Source organism: Pelobates fuscus, chromosome 4, assembly GCF_036172605.1.
Source record: "Pelobates fuscus isolate aPelFus1 chromosome 4, aPelFus1.pri, whole genome shotgun sequence".
NCBI lineage: Eukaryota > Metazoa > Chordata > Amphibia > Anura > Pelobatidae > Pelobates > Pelobates fuscus.
Window position 1 is genome coordinate 68,035,912 of NC_086320.1, and position 20,843 is coordinate 68,056,754.

At 37.6% G+C, this 20,843-nt stretch overlaps 1 protein-coding gene across 1 annotated transcript in view; it reads left to right on the forward strand.

The window, feature by feature from the left end:
- Positions 1 to 20,843, forward strand: part of CNGB3 (cyclic nucleotide gated channel subunit beta 3) — a 201,378-nt gene that overhangs the window by 45,658 nt on the left and 134,877 nt on the right. Inside the window, exon 3 of the mRNA XM_063450337.1 lies at positions 4,998 to 5,130. Within this exon, the coding sequence (XP_063306407.1) occupies positions 4,998 to 5,130 (133 nt within the window). The remainder of the gene's footprint in view (positions 1 to 4,997; positions 5,131 to 20,843) is intronic.

Below are 20,843 nucleotides of genomic sequence, written 5' to 3' on the forward strand. Positions count from 1 at the left end.
GGGACATAGTATGAGCATTTGCACATGCATTACACTGATAATATGTGCATACAAACAATATGTATTACAAACAGTATTTATCCACAAAACACATGTGCATTAACAACAAAACAATATACATACAAAACACATACGTATGTAAAATTAGATTATTTACATGCATCTATGAATTGACAATTTTTTCAAGGTGTTTTAGATAGAGGTTTCTGGGCTTTATAGGGCATACTGCTCATCCATCCCTGGCTATTACATTTCCTGGGATGCTAATCTCGGCTGGTCAAGTGTTTAAATAAATGTAAACAGAGTGTCAGGGTTAATAATCATCTTTTACAAGTAAATCTTTATTAGTAGGAGTTCTATTTCTCTCAGTATTTCTGAAATGTATTTTTAAAATGTTCAGCCAGCCTTTGATAGGAAAGGGATGGGGATTGTAATAGAACTATTTGAGAAGAAAAGAGGTGGCAATTAACCACATCTTCATGGAACTACCAAAATTGTCTGCATCCAATAGTCACTGACCTTAGGATAACTTCTGAGAAAGACCCAGCTGTAGCCTTTGAGGATTTCATTCTTTAAAACGTTGCACATCTTCTTGCAAAGTGGCACTTCAATACATCACCAATAATTTAGGGTGCATTTTGCCCTCATTCCAATCCCAGGAAAGTGCACAACAATTGTTTTTTGTTCTTCTACAGGATGACAGAGCATCATGGAAGCTGTATTTGGAGTTGATAATCTTCCTTTTAAACCTACTACTGCAACTTTTTTACTTGGCAAACTATTAATAGAAATTTTATACCAACTTCTGCAAATTTATGCTGATTGATCTTTTTAAATAGGATGATGGATGTCATTCTGATTAATTGGCTTCACATAATGTTCCTTCCATAATGAAAATTCAAATGATTTTACTGCAAATTGCATTAGGCTAACTGATACCTAATGGATTACTGGCTGTTTAGCTGTATTCAAGTATTAGAGATGATTCAATATTTGATTAGTTGTATTTTAAGTCATTAATGGTAACAGTTAAACTCATAAAACAAAACACCTTTTTGGTGTGTTTTTTACTTATTTAATTGCCCTAAAACAACTAAACTAAATAAAATGTATTCATGCTTCGTAACAATGTATCTTCCAATACAGATCCAGTACTTTTTAGAATCCACTCTCCCAATGCAAGTGATGCCCCTTCTACAATTAGCAGGGTTTTCACTAAACAAAATGCCCCAAATCGGACCGCATTGGCAATTCACAGATTTACAACATCCAAATGAGATCAGGATTTGGTCATTCCAACAGATTCTGTAACATTTGTTCTGAAACATTTGGAAAATGACTAATATTCACATCCGGACCAACATGAAGTACAGGAGTTGGAGATTTAGTAACGAGTGCATGGTAGTCGAAGATAAATCAAAAACTTACTTATTGCAATTGAATGATAATTTGAAGTACTATTTGCCTGCTGGCTGTGCTAGCAGGTGCATTGTTGCAGGTTGTTTTTTGTTTTCAATTTTTAAAAATACCAACAGAGAAAGTAAGGATAGAGATTCTCTTCAATATTAATGGTTTACTGTGTCATTTCTAATGGGACACGAGTTAGTAGAGACATTTTTTGTCTGGAAGGTGAAGACCTACACTGGAGTGGATGTTACCAGAATTAAGGCTTTTCAGTTCAGTGCCATTACAGCTTTGGTCATAATGATTTACATCATTACAGCTCAGGATACAGCGGTGCTCCTTACTTTACTTTGAATTTATAGAGTGCTGCACTACAGCTGTGGACTATTTATTCCCAATGAATTGTCTGAACTAACATAGACACTGGTGAGATTGTGGGCAGCAACACTCAATGATACTACACTGGATGAGAATGATGGCAGTTACAATATAGCACATCTTGAGATCAAGAATACTCTTAACTTTGCAGATTGTCCTCTAAGCTAGCACTGCATCTTGAGTTCAGGTATTGATCCTAATCAACAAATATATTTCCACATCCAGAGACTGTACACCAGCTAGAAGGAAGTTGCTCAGAGCTTGATGAGTGTCAAGGCCACAGTCCTGGATGAAACACAGAGCATCCTAGGCATGTGCATGGAGAAACGTTTCGTTTCGGCATTCCAAATTTCGGGACTTCGGCAATTCGGGACTTCGGCACTTCGGAACTTCAGCACTTCGACACTTCGATACTTCGGAACTTTGGCACTTCGGCAACTTCAGAAATTCCCACGGTATTAGGGAGCTATCTACCAAAAGGCTATCTACCAAAAAAAATACTCAGTATTAGCAATTAGAAACAGCAATATAAACGCCATGAAATGTGAGAGTGCATGTGGTGAATAGTATAAATGTGTAAAAGAGCGTGTAATGAGATACTATCAATCTCTCATGACTTGAACATCCCCCATCCAATACATGAAAGCAATATAAAGCCATATTAATATCCACCTGATAATGAACACATTGTAGATACACAAACCCCATGTATAGCTCAGAAAAAACAATTAGTGATCACATAGATCTTCGTAATATATTATAACCCAATAGAAGGGGATCAAAATCAGTCAAAAAGTAGAAAAAAGAAAAAGAAAATGTTAAACATAAAAGCAAAAAACAAAAAGAAGAAAATAATAGAAAAAATGTAGATACAGAGCACAACATCCTTAACGTGTAACCAGAAACAAACTGAAAGATATACATCCTTTCAGACCAATGGTGTCCAGTTGTCAAATCCAGAAAGTCTCTTTCTGCAATAGTAGTTTAGAGTGGTCTCCCCCTTTGATCAATGGTTGCATCATGTCAATGGCCATGAACTTGAGTGTAAGAAGTCTATTTTGAAACTAAAGAAAATGTTTAGCCACAGGTTTGTCAGATCTGTCACCCCTAAATGCTGTCATGATGGTCGATCTGTGGCCCCTATTTCTTTCTCATACTTTTAGATCAGTTTTCTCCACGTAAAAAAAAAATCTGAATGGGCATTAAATGAGGTTGATTACATGAGTTAGTGTCATGTGATGTAATGCAGGATGTCATATCTCTTGCCTGTATGGGGTTGTGCAAAATACATTCCTTTGAGCATTTGTCCACATGTGACACATCCAAAGCATCTGCGGCGTTCAATCCTCTCTGACTTCTTAGGGAATATCACATCTCTTGGTACATCTGTCTTCATTAATGGGTAATTCAAGTTTCTATTCTACGGGATGAAGCAAAGATAGAGCTGAGTGAATGGTCCGTGGACAATAAGTCCCACCATTTCTTGATACTGCTGGTGATGCTGTCACTGGCTGAATTAAATTTCATGGGAATAGTGATTTTTGATTCCTCTTTTGTTCCTGTCATGTTATCTCTGTGGTTAACTTTATGGGGTCTCCCCTCTCCAGGAACGCCAGTCACATTGTTTCCAACTGATTCTTTTGGTTTGTAATATCTGAATTTGAGAAATGGGTAAAAATAAAATCTTCAGAGCTGGAGTATGAAAACTGTTGGCATGTAATAACGTGTTATGATCAGATTGTTTCTTGTAGAGAGTATAAGCAATGCGTTGGTCCAAACTACGCAACTCAAAAATGTAATTCTATCTTTTCATGATGGTTAAGAGATAAACAGATGAAGGATACTTTTTGATTAAGTCATTCTCTCATGAGTCAGACCATATAAAAAACATATTGTCCACAAATATGTGGTATGTAACCATTTGAGCACCAAACTGACCATATATACTATATATATAATATATATATATAGCTACAACACAGATGCTCAATTGGATTGAGATCTGGGGAATTTGGAGGCCAAGGCAACACCTTGAACTCTAGGTAGGTGGTACATTTCAAAGTAACATCCACATAAATGCCAAGACTAAAGGTTTCCCAGGAGAATATTGTCCAGAGCATAAGGTGCTTTCAGCAGTGGACAGTGGTCATGTTGGGCAATCTGACCAGTCTGTGGCTATGCAGCCCCATACACTGCAAACTGCAATGCAATATGTGTTCTGGCATCTTTTTATTATGGCCAGCATTACGTTTATCAGCAATTTAAGCTACAATATCTCTTCTGTATGATCAGACCAGATGGCTAGTCTTCTTTGCCCATGTGCATTAATGAGCCTTGAGCACCCATGACCCTGATGTTGGTTTACCGGTTATCCTTCCTTGCACCACTTTTGGTAGGTACAAACTGCTGCATACCGGGAACATTCCACAAGATTTTCCATTTTGGAGATGTTCTGACACAGTCCTCTAGCCATCACTAATTGGCCCTTGTCAAAGTCACTCAGATACTTTTGCTTGTCCAACACATGAAATTCAAGAAAAGACTGTTCACTTGATGCCTAATATATCCGACACCTTAACAGGTACCATTGTAACAATACAATCAATGTTATTACCTTTACCTGTCAGTGGTTTTAATGTTGTGGCTGATCAGTGTATATCCATAAATACTCCATTATAAGTAGCACTTTTACTGTTGGTTTTGCAACAGTGCTTACTTTTATAATAAATGCACCACTTTTAGAATGGCATCATATTGATACTTGGCATTTCAAAAACATCACTTTGACAGCTCCATTTTAAAAGGATAGCATTTCAAAGTTATCATGTTATACAAGTTTAACAATATGACATGTCTTATACTGATAGATGCACGTGTAATGGAAAAGCATTAGTTACCCAGTCATTCTTCTGCACAATATATCTGAAACATTATTTACTGTATTTTAATATCTTCGACCATATTGACTATAAGTGTCTTGGGCTGATGCTAAGGGGAATAAATAGCACACAATCCACTATCTATGCAATGCTGAGCTGTTTATCACTAGTGAAGACATGAATAACAAGTGTAATAATGCTGGGTTCTAAAGAGCACAATAAATATGTCTATTAAATAATGTATTGGAGCCAGAGATGGTGCTATTTTTTTCTTTTTTTGCATTGTTATATTTTGTTTTGCTTATATATATTTTTTTTATATATATATATTTTTAGATGTTGGAACTCTGTTGTCAGACAATAATTCCGTTCGTAAACCAGAGACATCAAACCATCAGGAAAGTCAACAAGGAGAATGTTCAAAAACAGGAAATGAAATCACTGCTAGCAAAACGAATGCTCAGGATGAGTAGGTCTTCATTGTTTCAATTATGCTTATCATATAAATATTTCCCCCTGTTTATAATGCTATATTTATGCTTTGAATAACTGTATCTCTTGAAATTGAAAACAAAGCACTGTACCATTGTTGTTTGCTAGTTGTTAACTTAATTTAGTATAATACGTCTGTTGATACACTGTCTATATATATATATATATATATTCATGGGGCATTAACAAGAAGTTAAAGAGGTTAGATATAAGAATGAATGTAGATTTATTTATGATTTTTATAATTCTTTATTTTTGTAGTGCATAGAAGATAAATAAGCAGATAAATCCATGACACTAATCGTTAATGCGACAAAATAAATTGAAGGTACATTATAAGTCACGGTGAAAGACTTGCACTTTTTTTTTTTAAATTAATCAAGAGTAAAGAAATCCTGACAATAGCCAGAAATTGAACAAAAACTATAGTAAGCATTGTTTTGCTGAATTTTAGTTGGTTAACAAGCTAAAACATGAGATAAAAGCACTGGTTGTATAGACTGAGTAAGATTAAGGGCATTATGCCCATGAGTAGTAGCATGCAATTCCTAACCGGAGAGTAGGAGACAGATACTTAAAAAAACAGGTACATTATAACACAGAATGTGAAATCATAAAAAGGAACATAAATACAGTCCTGTGGTAAGTTTGATAAAACCTCCGCCTGGTGTCTTCACCCTATGCTGCATATTGGTCTCTGCAAAGCGTCCAAGAGATTGCTCAGGCTTAGGTATCTTATTCAGCTGATGCCTGGCAGGGGTATCCTGCATTCCTACAATGCAGCAAGGCAGTGCTGGTCTCTGTGCCCACGTGTTGATAGAAGAGGATGGTCTCCATGCAGTGTCCGAATCTGGAGTGGTATGAGGTGTTGCAGTCCTCTGGACCCAGGAACCGCCAGGTGAGCTTGTCGGGTCTTGCTTCTCAGTTGTGCTTTATGTCCCCGGTGGGTAAAAATATAGATTTTTAGCTTCTTGTGCTGTAGAGCGCGCCGCTTGATCCGCCACCATGATGAGGCCCGTTTTGCAGTCAGAACCTTCGGAGCCTTCCTCCCGTGTTGAGGCTGCCTCTTGGGTAGATGACTGTTTGTTTGTTGTTCTGCCCACCAGCTTGCGCCGGAAGGGCTAGTTTGAGCAGGATGTTGGGCTCCTGTTTCCCTTCGGCAGGGGTGCACTGAATGTCTGCCATTTTCCAGGAGGTATATGTCTCTTTGTGTAGCTGAACAAACATGCTTCCAGACCCCACAACACAACTGAGAGATTACCGTCACCGGCTGGGGGGGAGGGGAGATATGCTCTGATGGACCCTGTAAAGTTCAAGGCACCCGAGGGCAGAGGGATCGGCCGCCTCCCTCTTTCCCACGTGTAGTAGGCCTCAATCCTTTCGAGATCCAGAACCGCCAGCTGCCGGTCAAACTCCAGTAGATTTATGTGTTGTAAGCAGTGTATTGTTGATTATCATCTTATTTAGTCGATGGTTTAGGCAGTTTTCCCCAGTAGCTCAACCAAAGTGCATCCGGCCGGTTCGGCATTAGGCTCTGTCCCCCAGAATGAATGTAGATTATGTTAAATAAAATATATATTACCCAATTTAGATTTTAACGACACTTATTTAAGTAAAATGTCATGAATTTTTCAGGAATTCCTATGTGTCCTGAATTGGTAGGATTCAACGGTGTTCCCATGCGGTTTAACCCCTTAAGGACACATGACGTGTGTGACATGTCATGATTCCATTTTATTCCAGAAGTTTGGTCCTTAAGGGGTTAAGGTAATGCTTTTTAGGACTGGAATAGGTTAGAGCCGGGACTAAGAGTGTTTTAGAATTAGAGGGACCTTGATCTTGGAGGTAGGTACCATAAAACTATAAGCTTGTAAGATCCCACTAAACTAACGCCAAGCATACTTCACAAAATTTCAAATGGACAAATAGGGAGATTTTAATTTTAAGGGTGTGAGTGGGAGTGTGGCGGAGGCGAGGCTATTCTTAAAAATGTTAGGTGACTTACTAAAACCGATTGCAATTTAGAACAAGAACAATGTATCTTGTCTAAACAGACTGATTTCGAAACACATCTAGTATAGTTTAAAGACAAATTACTGTGAGTGTTATTGGTATGGAATTCTGGTATATATGCTCAGATACTTGGATAATATAGTGTTCCCAGAAATGGGGGACACTAAGATAGAAAAGAGTGGTAGAGAGATTTGTGCCCAAAAAGGGACTATCCCTCCTAAACAAGGACATGACTGCTGACCTATATATATTTTATCACTGTTTCCCCCCAAATAATACACTGGATAAGACAACGGCCACAGCTTTATTAAATATAACCAATTTTTAACATCATACTTAACACTGTCAGCTGTTGAAAATTGCCCAACAGACACTTCTCCAAAGCGTCCCCAAAGCGACTCTTTGTCTTGTCCATTTCTCATCTGCACTGTCCAGGAATTCTGCCAAGCTGTGACAAAACAGAAACAAACAACAAGACACCATACCACAAGCCTCTCTCTGCTGACTGGTAAGACTCCTCCCCCAGCATCTTTTAAAACCCTTCAAAATTGCAACATTAGTAGCCATTTTGATAAAGTCCACAAGGCATGTGCAACAGTCATGCTCCCCCTTCCCAAATTGTCCAGGCGAAAACTGTTGGGAAATCACTCCTTATCCTAAATAATCATAATGTTTGAGATCCCTTAACCATAACTTACCCCCTACCCTCTACCTAGCAGTGACATATTATAGACAGTTCCAGTTCCTAACAGAGAGTCACCACAGTAAGATTGTATTGTCGCTATGACAACATTGACATTTAAAACTCGTAATTTTAACAACATTCTAAATACAGTTGCAAGAAAAAGTATGTGAACCCTTTGGAATGATATGGATTTCTGCACAAATTGGTCATAAAATGTGATCTGATCATCATCTAAGTCACAACAATAGACAATCACAGTCTGCTTAAACTAATAACACACAAAGAATGAAATGTTGCCATGTTTTTATTGAACACACCATGTAAACATTCACAGTGCAGATGGAAAAAGTATGTGAACCCCTAGACTAATGACATCTCCAAGAGCTAATTGGAGTGAGATGTCAGCCAACTGGAGTCCAATCAATGAGATGAGATTGGAGCTGTTGGTTACAGCTGCCCTGCCATATAAAAAACACACACCAGTTCTGGGTTTGATTTTCACAAGAAGCATTGCCTGATGTGAATGATGCCTCGCACAAAAGAGCTCTCAGAAGACCTATGATTAAGAATTGTTGACTTGCATAAAGCTGGAAAGGGTTATAAAAATATCTCCAAAAGCCTTGCTGTTCATCAGTCCACGGTAAGACAAATTGTCTATAAATGGAGAAAGTTCAGCACTGCTGCTACTCTCCCTAGGAGTGGCCGTCCTGTAAAGATGACTGCAAGAGCACAGCACAGACTGCTCAATGAGGTGAAGAAGAATCCTAGAGTATCAGCTAAAGACTTAGACAATACGTAAAACACTAAACTAGAATGGATTTCATGGGATGATACCACAGAGGAAGCCACTGCTGTCCAAACAAAACATTGCTGCACGTTTACAGTTTGCACAAGAGCACCTGGATGTTCCACAGCAGTACTGGCAAAATATTCTGTGGACAGATGAAACCAAAGTTGAGTTGTTTGGAAGAAACACACAACACTGTGTGTGGCGAAAAAAAGGCACGGCACACCAACATCAAAACCTCATCCCAACTGTGAAGTATGGTGGTGTGGGCATCATGGTTTGGGGCTGCTTTGCTGCGTCAGGGCCTGAACGGATTGCTATCATCAAAGGAAAAATAAATTTCCAAGTTTATCAAGACATTTTGCAGGAGAACTTAAGGCCATCTGTCTACCAGCTGAAGCTCAACAGAAGATGGGTGTTGCAACAGGACAATGACCCAAAGCATAGAAGTAAATCAACAACAGAATGGCTTAAACAGAAGAAAATACGCCTTCTGAAGTGGCCCAGTCAGAATCCTGACCTCAACCCGATTGAGATGCTGTGGCATGACCTCAAGAAAGTGATTCACACCACAGATCCCAAGAATATTGCTGAACTGAAACAGTTCTGTAAAGAGGAATGGTCAAGAATTACTCCTGGCCGTTGTGCACGTCTGATCTGCAACTACAGGAAACGTTTGGTTGAAGTTATTACTGCCAAAGGAGGTTCAACCAGTTATTAAATCCAAGGGTTCACATACTTTTTCCACCTGCACTGTGAATGTTTACATGGTGTGTTCAATAAAAACATGGCAACATTTCATTCTTTGTGTGTTATTAGTTTAAGCAGACTGTGATTGTCTATTGTTGTGACTAAGATGATGATCAGATCACATTTTATGACCAATTTGTGCAGAAATCCATATCATTCCAAAGGGTTCACATGCTTTTTCTTGCAACTGTATATACCACTAGCATGTTATTGTTTTATTTTTGTTATTCTTTTTTTGTAAATTAACCCCTTCAGGACGGAGTCAATAGTGCACGTTCTGATCAAAACAAAACGTAAACAAAAACTGGAATTTGCGCTATGTGTCTGTTCACCCGTAGTTCCCCTCTTTCAAATTATATGCACCCACACTTATTATATATCATTTTGTTCAGGAGAAACAGGGCTTTAATCTATCATTAACTATTCATATATGGAACATCATTTATTATGAATAAAAGTAAAAAAAATGTGAGAAAATAAGATTTTTTTTTAAATTTGCATTTCCGTCTGACATTTTAACTGTGAATGCACATATTTGTAATCAGTGATGTCTCACGAGCACAACAGTACCCCCCATTAACAGGTTTTATGTTGTTTTGGAAAGTTACAGGGTCAAATATAGAACATTACATTTTCAAATTGAAATTTGCCAGATTGGTAATGTTACCTTTGAGACGGTGTGGTAGCCCAGGAATGAGAATTACCCCCATAATGGCATACCATTTGAAAAAGTAGACAAGCCAAGGTATTGAAAGTGGGGTATGTTTAGTCTTTTTTAGTAGCCACTTAGTCACAAACACTGGCCAAAGTTAGCGTTCATATTTGTTTTTGTGTGAAAAAAGCAAAAAACGAATATTTGGCCAGTGTTTGTGACTAAGTGGCTACTAAGAAAGACTGGACATACCCCACTTGCAATACCTCGGGTTGTCTACTTTTGCAAATGGTATGCCATCATGGGGGTAATTCACATTCCTGGGCTACCATACGCTCTCAAAGGCAACATAACCAATCTGGCAAATTTCAATGTGAAAAAAATGAAATGCAAGCCTTATATGTGACTCTCTAACGTTCCAAAACACCATAAAACCTGTACATGGGGGGTACTGTTATTCTCGGGAGACTTCACTAAACACAAATATTAGTGTTTTAAAACAGTAAAACATATTACAACAATAATATAGACCATAAAAGTGCAGTTCGCTTGTAAAAAATGCAAAAAACGTTACTTTTACTTAAAATATCATCGTTGTAATACAATTTACCAGTTTGAAACACGAATATTTGAGTTCAGCAAAGTCTCCCGGGTAAAACAGTACCCCCTATGTACAGGTTTTATGGTGTCTTGGAGAGTTACAGGGTCAAATATAGTGCTTGCAAATTAAATTCTCTGCACTTTCTCCCTGTGTTGTCATGCATGTCAATCAAATTTTAATTAATCAAATCACATAATTACGTTAAAAGATTATTTAAATATACATGTAGAATTTTAATATATATGCATTTATAGGTATTTAAATTCTACGTGTATACTGATGTAATCTTTTATGTAATTATATGTATTTATCTATATATATATATTTGCGGTTATTTGCATTTTATATATACCGTATTTTTCGCTCCATAAGACGCACCTCACCATAAGACGCACCTAGTTTTTAGAGGAAGAAACCCAGAAAAAAAATATTCTGAACAAACTGTCCCATAGTGTTTCTTACTATGGGACAGTTTGTACAGAATATTTTTTTCTCCCCTGTCCCATAGTGTCCCCCCCCTCCCATAGTCTTCATCCCCCCCCCCATCCCCATAGACTTCATCCCCCCCCTCCCCATAGACTTCATCCCCCCCCCCTCCCCACAGACTTCATCCCCCCCCTCCCCACAGACTTCATCCCCCCCCCTCCCCACAGACTTCATCCCCCCCCCTCCCCACAGACTTCATCCCCCCCCTCCCCACAGACTTCATCCCCCCCCCTCCCCACAGACTTCATCCTCCCCTCCCCACAGACTTCATCCCCCCCCTCCCCACAGACTTCATCCCCCCCCCTCCCCACAGACTTCATCCCCCCCCTCCCCACAGACTTCATCCCCCCCCTCCCCACAGACTTCATCCCCCCCCTCCCCACAGACTTCATCCCCCCCCCCTCCCCACAGACTTCATCCCCCCCCTCCCCACAGACTTCATCCCCCCCCTCCCCACAGACTTCATCCCCCCCTCCCCACAGACTTCATCCCCCCCCCTCCCCACAGACTTCATCCCCCCCCCTCCCCACAGACTTCACCCCCCCCCTCCCCAGACTTCATCCCCCCCCTCCCCAGACTTCATCCCCCCCCTCCCCAGACTTCATCCCCCCCCTCCCCAGACTTCATCCCCCCCCTCCCCAGACTTCATCCCCCCCCTCCCCACAGACTTCATCCCCCCCCCCCCTCCCCACAGACTTCATCCCCCCCCTCCCCACAGACTTCATCCCCCCCCTCCCCACAGACTTCATCCCCCCCCTCCCCACAGACTTCATCCACCCCCCCCTCCCCATATTCTTCTCTCCCATACTGTCCCCCTCCCCTTGTCCCATAATTACTTACCTGTCTTGCAGCGTTGGCCGGCAGCACAGGGCGCACCGCAGTACTGGAACTTGAATTTCATGTTCCGGTTTCCGGCGGGACTGAAAGGAAGTGCGCACTCAGCTTGTGCACACTTCCTTTCAGTCCCGCCGGAAACCGGAACATGAAATTCAAGTTCCAGTACCGCGGTGCGCCCTGTGCTGCCGGCCAACGCTGCAAGACAGGTAAGTAAAGCTTCATATTCGCTCCATAAGACGCACAGACATTTCCCCTCACTTTTGAGGGGAAAAAAAGTGCGTCTTATGGAGCGAAAAATACGGTAGATAGATATATATAGAATGTCATTCTAAGTGTATTTTGTTACCGATATATATATATTAATAACAAAATACAGTTAGAATGAAATTACATATGCATATATAATTTATATTAAATTTTGTTTCAATATTTTATTTATTTATTTTATTATTTAATTTATTTATTATTTTAATTATACGTATTTATATATAATATATATATGTACATCTATTATATATATAATATATATACATATTATATATATGTAATGTCATTCTAAGTGTATTTTAATATTAATATATATACTTATATTAATATTAAAATACACTTTGTATGACGTTACATATATATAATATGTATATATATTATATATATAATATATATACATATTATATATATATAAAAATGCATTTATTTTATTTTTACACATGTCTAATTATTTTTTTTAATTCTTCCCACCAGCAGGGGGACTGTCTGATATTTCAAACAGTCCCCCTGCTGGCATATCCACAGCCAGCTATAGGGGGCCATGTGATCGCTCTTTGAGAGCGATCACATGGCCCCCGGGGGCCTCATTTGCCGTGGGAGGGCTGCCTGGGCTGTGAGGCAGTCCTCCCGAAGCGGATCGCGGCGGAGGTAAGTATAACTTACCTCCTGGGGCTGCAAGCCGTTACGGCGTGCTATGCCGTCATAACGGCGTTAAAGCCCACTTAACCCGTGACGGCATAGCACGCCGTAACGGCGTTAAGGGGTTAATAGTGAATTATTCACTGCTGTTCTGTGTGACATACCTACACTTTGCATATCACTGTAATATCTTGATGAAGAGTCCTGTGATATTACACGAGTTATGTGATACTTATAAGAATAATACATTTGTCTTTTGCTTTATGTCATTTCTCATGCGCCGTAAATCATTTTAGGTCTTTTTACAGAGATTTTACAGGGGATGGAATTAACTCATTAAAAAGTTATAATAGGTTAGTGAATCATTTAATCATTTCTTATACTGTTCACTATATAAAATTAGCGTAGGAGAAAAATGAAACAGAGAAGGTCAAGAAACAACCCGAGAGCATGACGTAGATATCACTAGGACGTAAATTAGAACAGACATAACAAAACTAAAATACATGCCATCTCTGGTTTTGTGTATATGTTTACTATAATCTAATCTACGTCAGCAAAGGCTAGTTTCTTTACAGAAGATATTTCTGGATTTCCTTTTTAGAACTATAACCTTCTATTTTTAAAATAACATTTCTTAAAGGCTACAGTTAATATTCATTCTACAAGTTGCTAATGTGTTTTGTAAAACAGTGTTTGTTTTTGTTTGTGTTATAAATGTTGAAAGGTGCAGTTTCCCCCAATTCTTTGTTAAGAGATATAGATTAGCATATAGAAAAACATTATTCAAAGCACTCATGCTGTGTCAAGGCTAAATTTCATGTCTATTACAGAAACATTACAAACATATTTGCTTTCTGTCCAGATATTTTACTTTATGCGTGTTTGCCAATTTTTCTGTATATCTTAAATAAAATATTTATACTAAGTCATGCACAGAACAAGGATCAATACAACAGGAACAAGAATTGCCTTAGGGTCAGTTGTCCTTAAAAACTTTACACTTGGCCTTTACTCAAGGATTGAAGGACCGTACAGAAAAAATATTACATTTCAGATTACATTTGAAAATTGAAGTGGGAAAATAGCTAATATAAATAATGGAGAATTTGTTATACACTGATCAGACACAACATTAAAACCACCGACCTAATATCATGTAATATCTTCTCCTGCTGTCGAAACAGCTCTGATACATCAAGGCATGGACTCTACAAGACCCCGAATGTGTTGAGTGGTATCTGGCACCAAGACATTAGCAGCAGATCCCTTAAGTCCTCCAAGTTGTGAGATGGGGCCTCCACTGATTAGATTTGCTGTTCCATCAAATCTCACAAATGTTCATTTGGATTATGATCCGGGGGATTAGGAGGACAAGGCAACACAGTAATCTCTTTGTCATGTTCATCAAACCATTCCTGAACAATTTTTGCAGGTTGCATTATCCTTCTGAACGAGGAAACTGCCATCAGGAAAGGCCATTACCATAAAGAAGTGTATGTGGTCTACAACAATCTCTAGGTAGATGATGCGTGTCAAAGTAACATTCACATGAATTCCAGGACTCAAGGTTTCTCAGCAAAACATTGCCCAGAGCATACACTGGCTCTGCCGACCTGCTTTCTTCCCTTAGTGCAGCCTGCTGGCTGCCATCTCTTCCCCTGGTAAGCAATGCACATGCACCTAGCCATCCACCAGATGTGAACAAAAACATAATACATCAGACCAGAAAACCTTCTTCCATTGCTCCATGACCAAGTTCTGATTCTCACATCCCCATTGAAGGTGGTAGACAAGGGTCATCATGGGCACTCAGACTGGTCTACAACTACAAAGTCCCATATACAGCAAACTGTGATGCACTGTGTTTTCTGACACCTTTCTATTGTGGACAGTGTTTTTAGCAATTTTAGCCACAGTAGCTCTTTTGTGTAATCGGACCAGATGGGCCAGCCTTCGCTCTCCATCAATAAGCGTTGGGTGCCCTTGACTCTGATGCCCGTTCACCGTATATCCTTCCTTCAACCACTTTTTGTAGGTACTAACTACTGCATACTGGGAACATCCCACAAGAATTACCATTTTGGAGATTGTCTGACCCAGTTGTCTAGCCATCACTATTTGGCCCTTGTCAAAGTCACTTTATGCAAGCCACTTTTTCCTGCTACCAACACATGTAATTTAAGAACTAACTGCTACATAATATATCCCACCCCTTGATGGATTCCATTGTAATGATATAATCAATATTATTCACTTCACCTGTTTTAATGTTGTGGCTGATCAGTGCAATTAAAATATTCTATGACTCAATCAGTGCTAAATTTATTTATTTACTTATAGAAAGAAGTAATTGAAGTATCTTAATTACCATTCAGTTACTGAATGGTAATAATGAGCAAAAGTGAAAATCTCCCAAAAACAGAGAAACAATATTCTAGGAGAATGCTAGCCAAGATATGGGGAATGTAGTCTATGACATCTGATGGGTAGAAGGTTGCCTACCCCTGACTTATAGAAACACATAGATAACATGATGATGCAGTAGTACACCACCCAGTGGAGTTCTTTCAAATGGGGCAGACTTCAACCAATTTATGTGGGGGTTCAATGCCTTTAAAGGCACTAATATTAATATGTTGTGGTCTAGCCCCTTTGACATAACATCCAATCATTATTATCAGATATATTCCACAAACCCACTGATTTAGACCCATGGTCCCTTTTATTATCTGCTTTTATTATCTGGACCCTTGGAGGGCTTCCCTCCTTATCTCTGAAAACTTTACAATAAAATCACTATAGCAGCCCATAGGGTTTTGGTTTCCAAGCGGTTGCACACCACTGTTCCCTCCATGGATGAGGTTATTGACCAGATTACTTATAATCGACTTATGGAAAGTACATTAATGATTAAACCATGTAAGCTTCTGATATGTTTTATATGGCGTGCCATGTTTTGCATTGCTCTTGTTTTTTTTGTGGATTTCTAACTTATAATTTCTTTTTTTTCCTTCTTTCATTCTCATGGTTTTTCTTATATTAAAAAGCAGGTGCTATACTTTATGCTTTCTGTTTTATTCTGTACTTTGCACTTTAAATAAGCTATTAAAAAACTAAAATAAAAATGAACGTGCATGGTGGAATTAACCGCAAAGCATAGTCGTTTAAACCCCCTGCCTACTTACTTACAAGAATAGAAAATGTATATATTTTATGCTGCCATAATTACACCATTACTCGGGATGTTATGTTGGGCAATAATTATGTCGATCTATGTCTAAATTGATGATAAATTTGGGAACAGAGGTGTGAGTAAGTTTATCGTTTGAACCATTATTATTGATGTCTGCAAGGCTGAAAATGCTGAAGATAGTTAAGTCTACTCAGGCACAGGTTAATATATTATTTATATTTAACATTCGGGGAATGAAAGCAGTCAGTAGAAAGGTAACTTATTAGAGATAAGTCTATAAAGATAGGAAATGGTGTAAGAGAATAGTCTTAGAGGGAGATTTATGAAAGTGTCACAGACAGTTTTTCACCATTTTAGAATTTTTCACTGCAATTTATTAAATCTGGCCATTTTTTTCGTCCTTACCATCATTTTTTTGAATCCACACCATTTTCTTTTCTGTAATGCTATGCTTTAATCAATCTTTCTGTCACTTTTTCCATCAGAAACGCGTTCTACTTCACTTCTATTTTTCCACTACTCTGAATGTGACTGTCATTGCTGAAATTGATATTTCTATGAAAAATGTCAGAGTTTAGGTAAAAGAACGAACACTTTTGAAACCATTTTAAGACCAATTGAATAAATACAATCAGGTTAAAATCCAAATATAAAAGGCACTTTTAGGAGCACTTTGATAGATCTCCTGAGTACCCTGCGGCTGTGTGAGCTAAGCACAATGGGTGAAAACATTGGTGTACGATCTGGAGAGAATGTGGGGACGAATTCCCCAGAAAATATGGTGTAGGTTTTAAGATCACATGTTTCACTGTTTAAGAAACAAAACAAAAACAAAGCATATGTTAACCCCTTAAGACCGCAGCCAAATGTACAAGTTGTGATCCAAAAAAACGTAAACAAAACCTGGCATTTGCGCTATATGTCTGTCCAACCATAATTCACCTCTTTCATATTAAATGCACCCCCCATTATAATATATCATTTTATTCAGGGGAAACGGGGCTTTCGTTTAACATCAAATATTTAGGTATGGAACATAATTTAATATAAAAAAAATATTTTAAAAATGGGAGAAAATAAGAATTTTTAAAAAATTTTTAGTTCTACGTGACATTCTAACTGTGAATGTCATAATACTGTTTGCTTTTACTGCAATACAATACACATATTTGTATTCAGCGATGTCTCGCGTGTAAAACAGTACCCCCTATGTACAGGTTTTATGGTGTTTTGGGAAGTTACAGGGTCAAATATAGCGTGTTACATATTTCAGTTTTTTTACATTGAAATTCGCCAGATTGGTTACGTTGCCTTTGAGACCATATGGTAGCCCAGAAATAAGAATTACCCCCATGATGGCATACCATTTGCAAAAGTAGACAACCTAAGGTATTGCAAATTGAGTATGTCCAGTCTTTTTTAGTAGCCACTTGGTCACAAACACTGGCCAAAGTTAGTGTTAATATTTGAAAATGCAAAAAACTAATTTGAACGCAAATTTTGGCCAGTGTTTGTGACTAAGTGGCTACTAAAAAAACTGAACATACCCTATTTGCAATACCCTGGGTTGTCTACTATTGCAAATGGTATGCCATCATGGGGATAATTTTCATTCCTGGGCTACCATACGGTCTCAAAGGCAACCTGGCGAATTTTAATGTGAAAAAACTGAAACGCAAACCTTATATTTGACTCTGTAACTTTTGAAAACACCATAAAACCTGTACATGAGGGGTACTGTTATACTCAGGAGACTTCGCTGAACACAAATATTAGTGTTTCAAAACAGTAAAACGTATCACAACAATTATATCGTCAGTGTAAGTGCCATTTGTGTGTGAAAAATGCAAAAAATGTCACTGTCACTGACGATATCGTCGTTGTAATATATTTTTTTGTTTTGAAACACTAATATTTGTGTTCAGCGAAGTCTTCCGAGTAAAATAGTACCCCCCATGTACAGGTTTCATGGTGTCTTGGAAAGTTACAGAGTTAAATATAGTGCTAGACAATGTAATTCCCTGAACTTTTGGCCTGGGTTGGCAGGCAGGTCCTGCAAATTGTAATTAATAAAATGACCTAATTATGTAAAATTATTACATAAATATATGCGTAGAATTATTATATATATATATGTGTGTATATATATATGTGTGTATATATATGTATATAATTTTTTTTTATTATTTTTATTTATATATAGGTATATACATAGTGATATATACGTATATACTTATGTATATAGATATATATATTATTTCGTTCTACATGTATTTTGATATCAATATATATATATTAATTTTAAAATACAGTTAGAACGAAATTACGCATGTTTATATATTTTTTATCTATTTTTTTTTATTATTTTTTTATTTATTTTTTATTTATTTTTTTAACGTATTTATATATTTATTTATTTTTTATTATATATAAATATATATATATAATGAAAATTATATATATATTTAATAAATATCATTGTACGTGTATTTTGATATTAATATATATATATAATTATGTATATATTAATATTAAAATACACGTAGACAGTGTATGCATATTTATGTGTATGTGTGTATATGTGTGTATATATATACTTAGATCATATATATAATAAATATATATATGATCTAAGTATATATAATTTATTTTTACACTGTTTTAACATTTTTTATTTTTTTTTCAGACAGCAGGGGGAGTACCTGTCATTACAGGCACTCCCCCTGCTGGCAATGCCTTGGACGGCTATGCCGTCCATGTGACCGCGGGGTCCTCGCAAGGACCTCGCGATCACATGGCCCTGGGCGGCTGAAGAGGACGCAGGGGGACTCCCTGGGCTCCCAGGTAAGTCCCCCATACCGCGATCGCCGGCGTGGGATCGCCGGCGACCAGGTAAGTACATAAGATCGCAGGACGTACTATGCCGTCCTGCGGCTTTTAGAGCCACCAAAATAAGGACGGCATAGTACGTCCTGCGGTCTTAAGGGGTTAAAAGGGTTGTTTATCCCATTCTACAAGCAGACACCCTAGTTATAATACATATTATATATACCTGTAGAAAACTGAAGGAAACTCCCTAAGCTCCCTAAGTGGGACTGGGATTACTATGAAAGGATGCACTCCACCACCCAATTTTGTTTGGAGTTTATATGCTGGGAACAAATACTGAGATACAAATGATGGTAAGCTAGGTTGGATTTTTTTCAATAAACTGGCATCCATTTGTTACAAGACATTGGAATCAATAAGAAGGTGAAATGATCTGTTTTTGTCTTTTTGAGAGTTGAATAGGCCTATTTAACAGCGATTTTATTTTTTATTTTTTATTTTTTAGAAGAAGCAGGGTTATTGTAATGGGAAACTAGCAGGTTTCTCCAGTGGTCTCTAGAAAACAAAAAAAAGGCTCTCAGATAATTTACAAATATATCAACTGTATAGCCAGGTAGGAAGATTCTGGATATGTTCTAATCGAAGTTCTAATTCCAGGCTACTGTGGACTAATCAGATGCGTATGTTTTTGCATAAAATGCAATAACCCCAACAATTAAAGGCCCCTTTTAATTATATCTTACAAATGCCAGAACTAGTTTAAAATATGGTTCAATATTTCTTTCATAAATCAATTTCATAAATGTTTCCGAGATATCAAGATTCAGAATAAATAGTATAATTTAACCAGGCTACGGTAAGTTTAGCAGTAATTAGCACTTCTGATCTCACAATTTGCAGAAACAGATTATAATTTAGAAATTCTTAGTAACAATTTTATGTATTTTGTGTTCACACAGCCAGTCATCACCCGTAATTTGCATATTAGCTCCCATCATTCCACTGTGCATTGAGAATATATTTTATTTTTAAATTTAAGACTCGAAGCTCATTTTGCATTGGTTAGGAAAACTTTACAATGATTAGTATTAAAAAAATTATTGAACATATTTAAATGTAAAATGTATTTGGGCCGATTTAGCACAACTACATTTGGTTATTCAGCAAAATTGTGCAACATAATTCACCTCATTTCTATGAGCTGTGTGATACAGACTAAGGAGATTATATTTCTAATCCTAAACTCCCAATTATTCTTATACTGCAGCGAAACCCTCCAACCCTACACTACTTTTTCCTTAGTAGAACATTTTTTCCACTGCCTAGAATCCGGTTGTCATTTGATAGCTGTTTGATTACAACTGATCTCCCATTCAGTTGGCACTATTTTCAAACATGCCTCACTGCTGCATTTAAATCCAATTGAAAATGTCAGCGAACTCTACGACTCAATGAGGTTCCAATCGGTCAACAGAAAATACATTGAACCTCAGAGGAATTCCATCAGCTGAACTTAAATAAATTGAGACAAAGGAAATAGAAAAATCTGCTAAAGCAAATTCAGCAGTTAATGAATAGATTTTGTTTTTATGTTCTCCTTGATGGATACAGTTCTCCTTGACATGTGGGTGTTCAGAGACTGGAGAAAGAAAATATCATGAATACGACTGGTTGGCTTTGAAATTGTTTTTTAAAAAAATGTTCTCTGGCTTAACTTACTTACCATAATAAGGATGTAACAATATCCTTGCTAGCACTGTGTTTGACATTATAATAAAAAAACTAAATGATTGAAATTACCAATAATGGTCCAGTGGAACATTTAGAAGTAACCCAATGGCAACTAAGCAGCAATTATAGCCATAAAAAGGACAGGAATTTGTACCTAATTTTACGATATATATGAGACCATTGTAACACCAAATGTATTCCGAGTAAATTGGCTTGA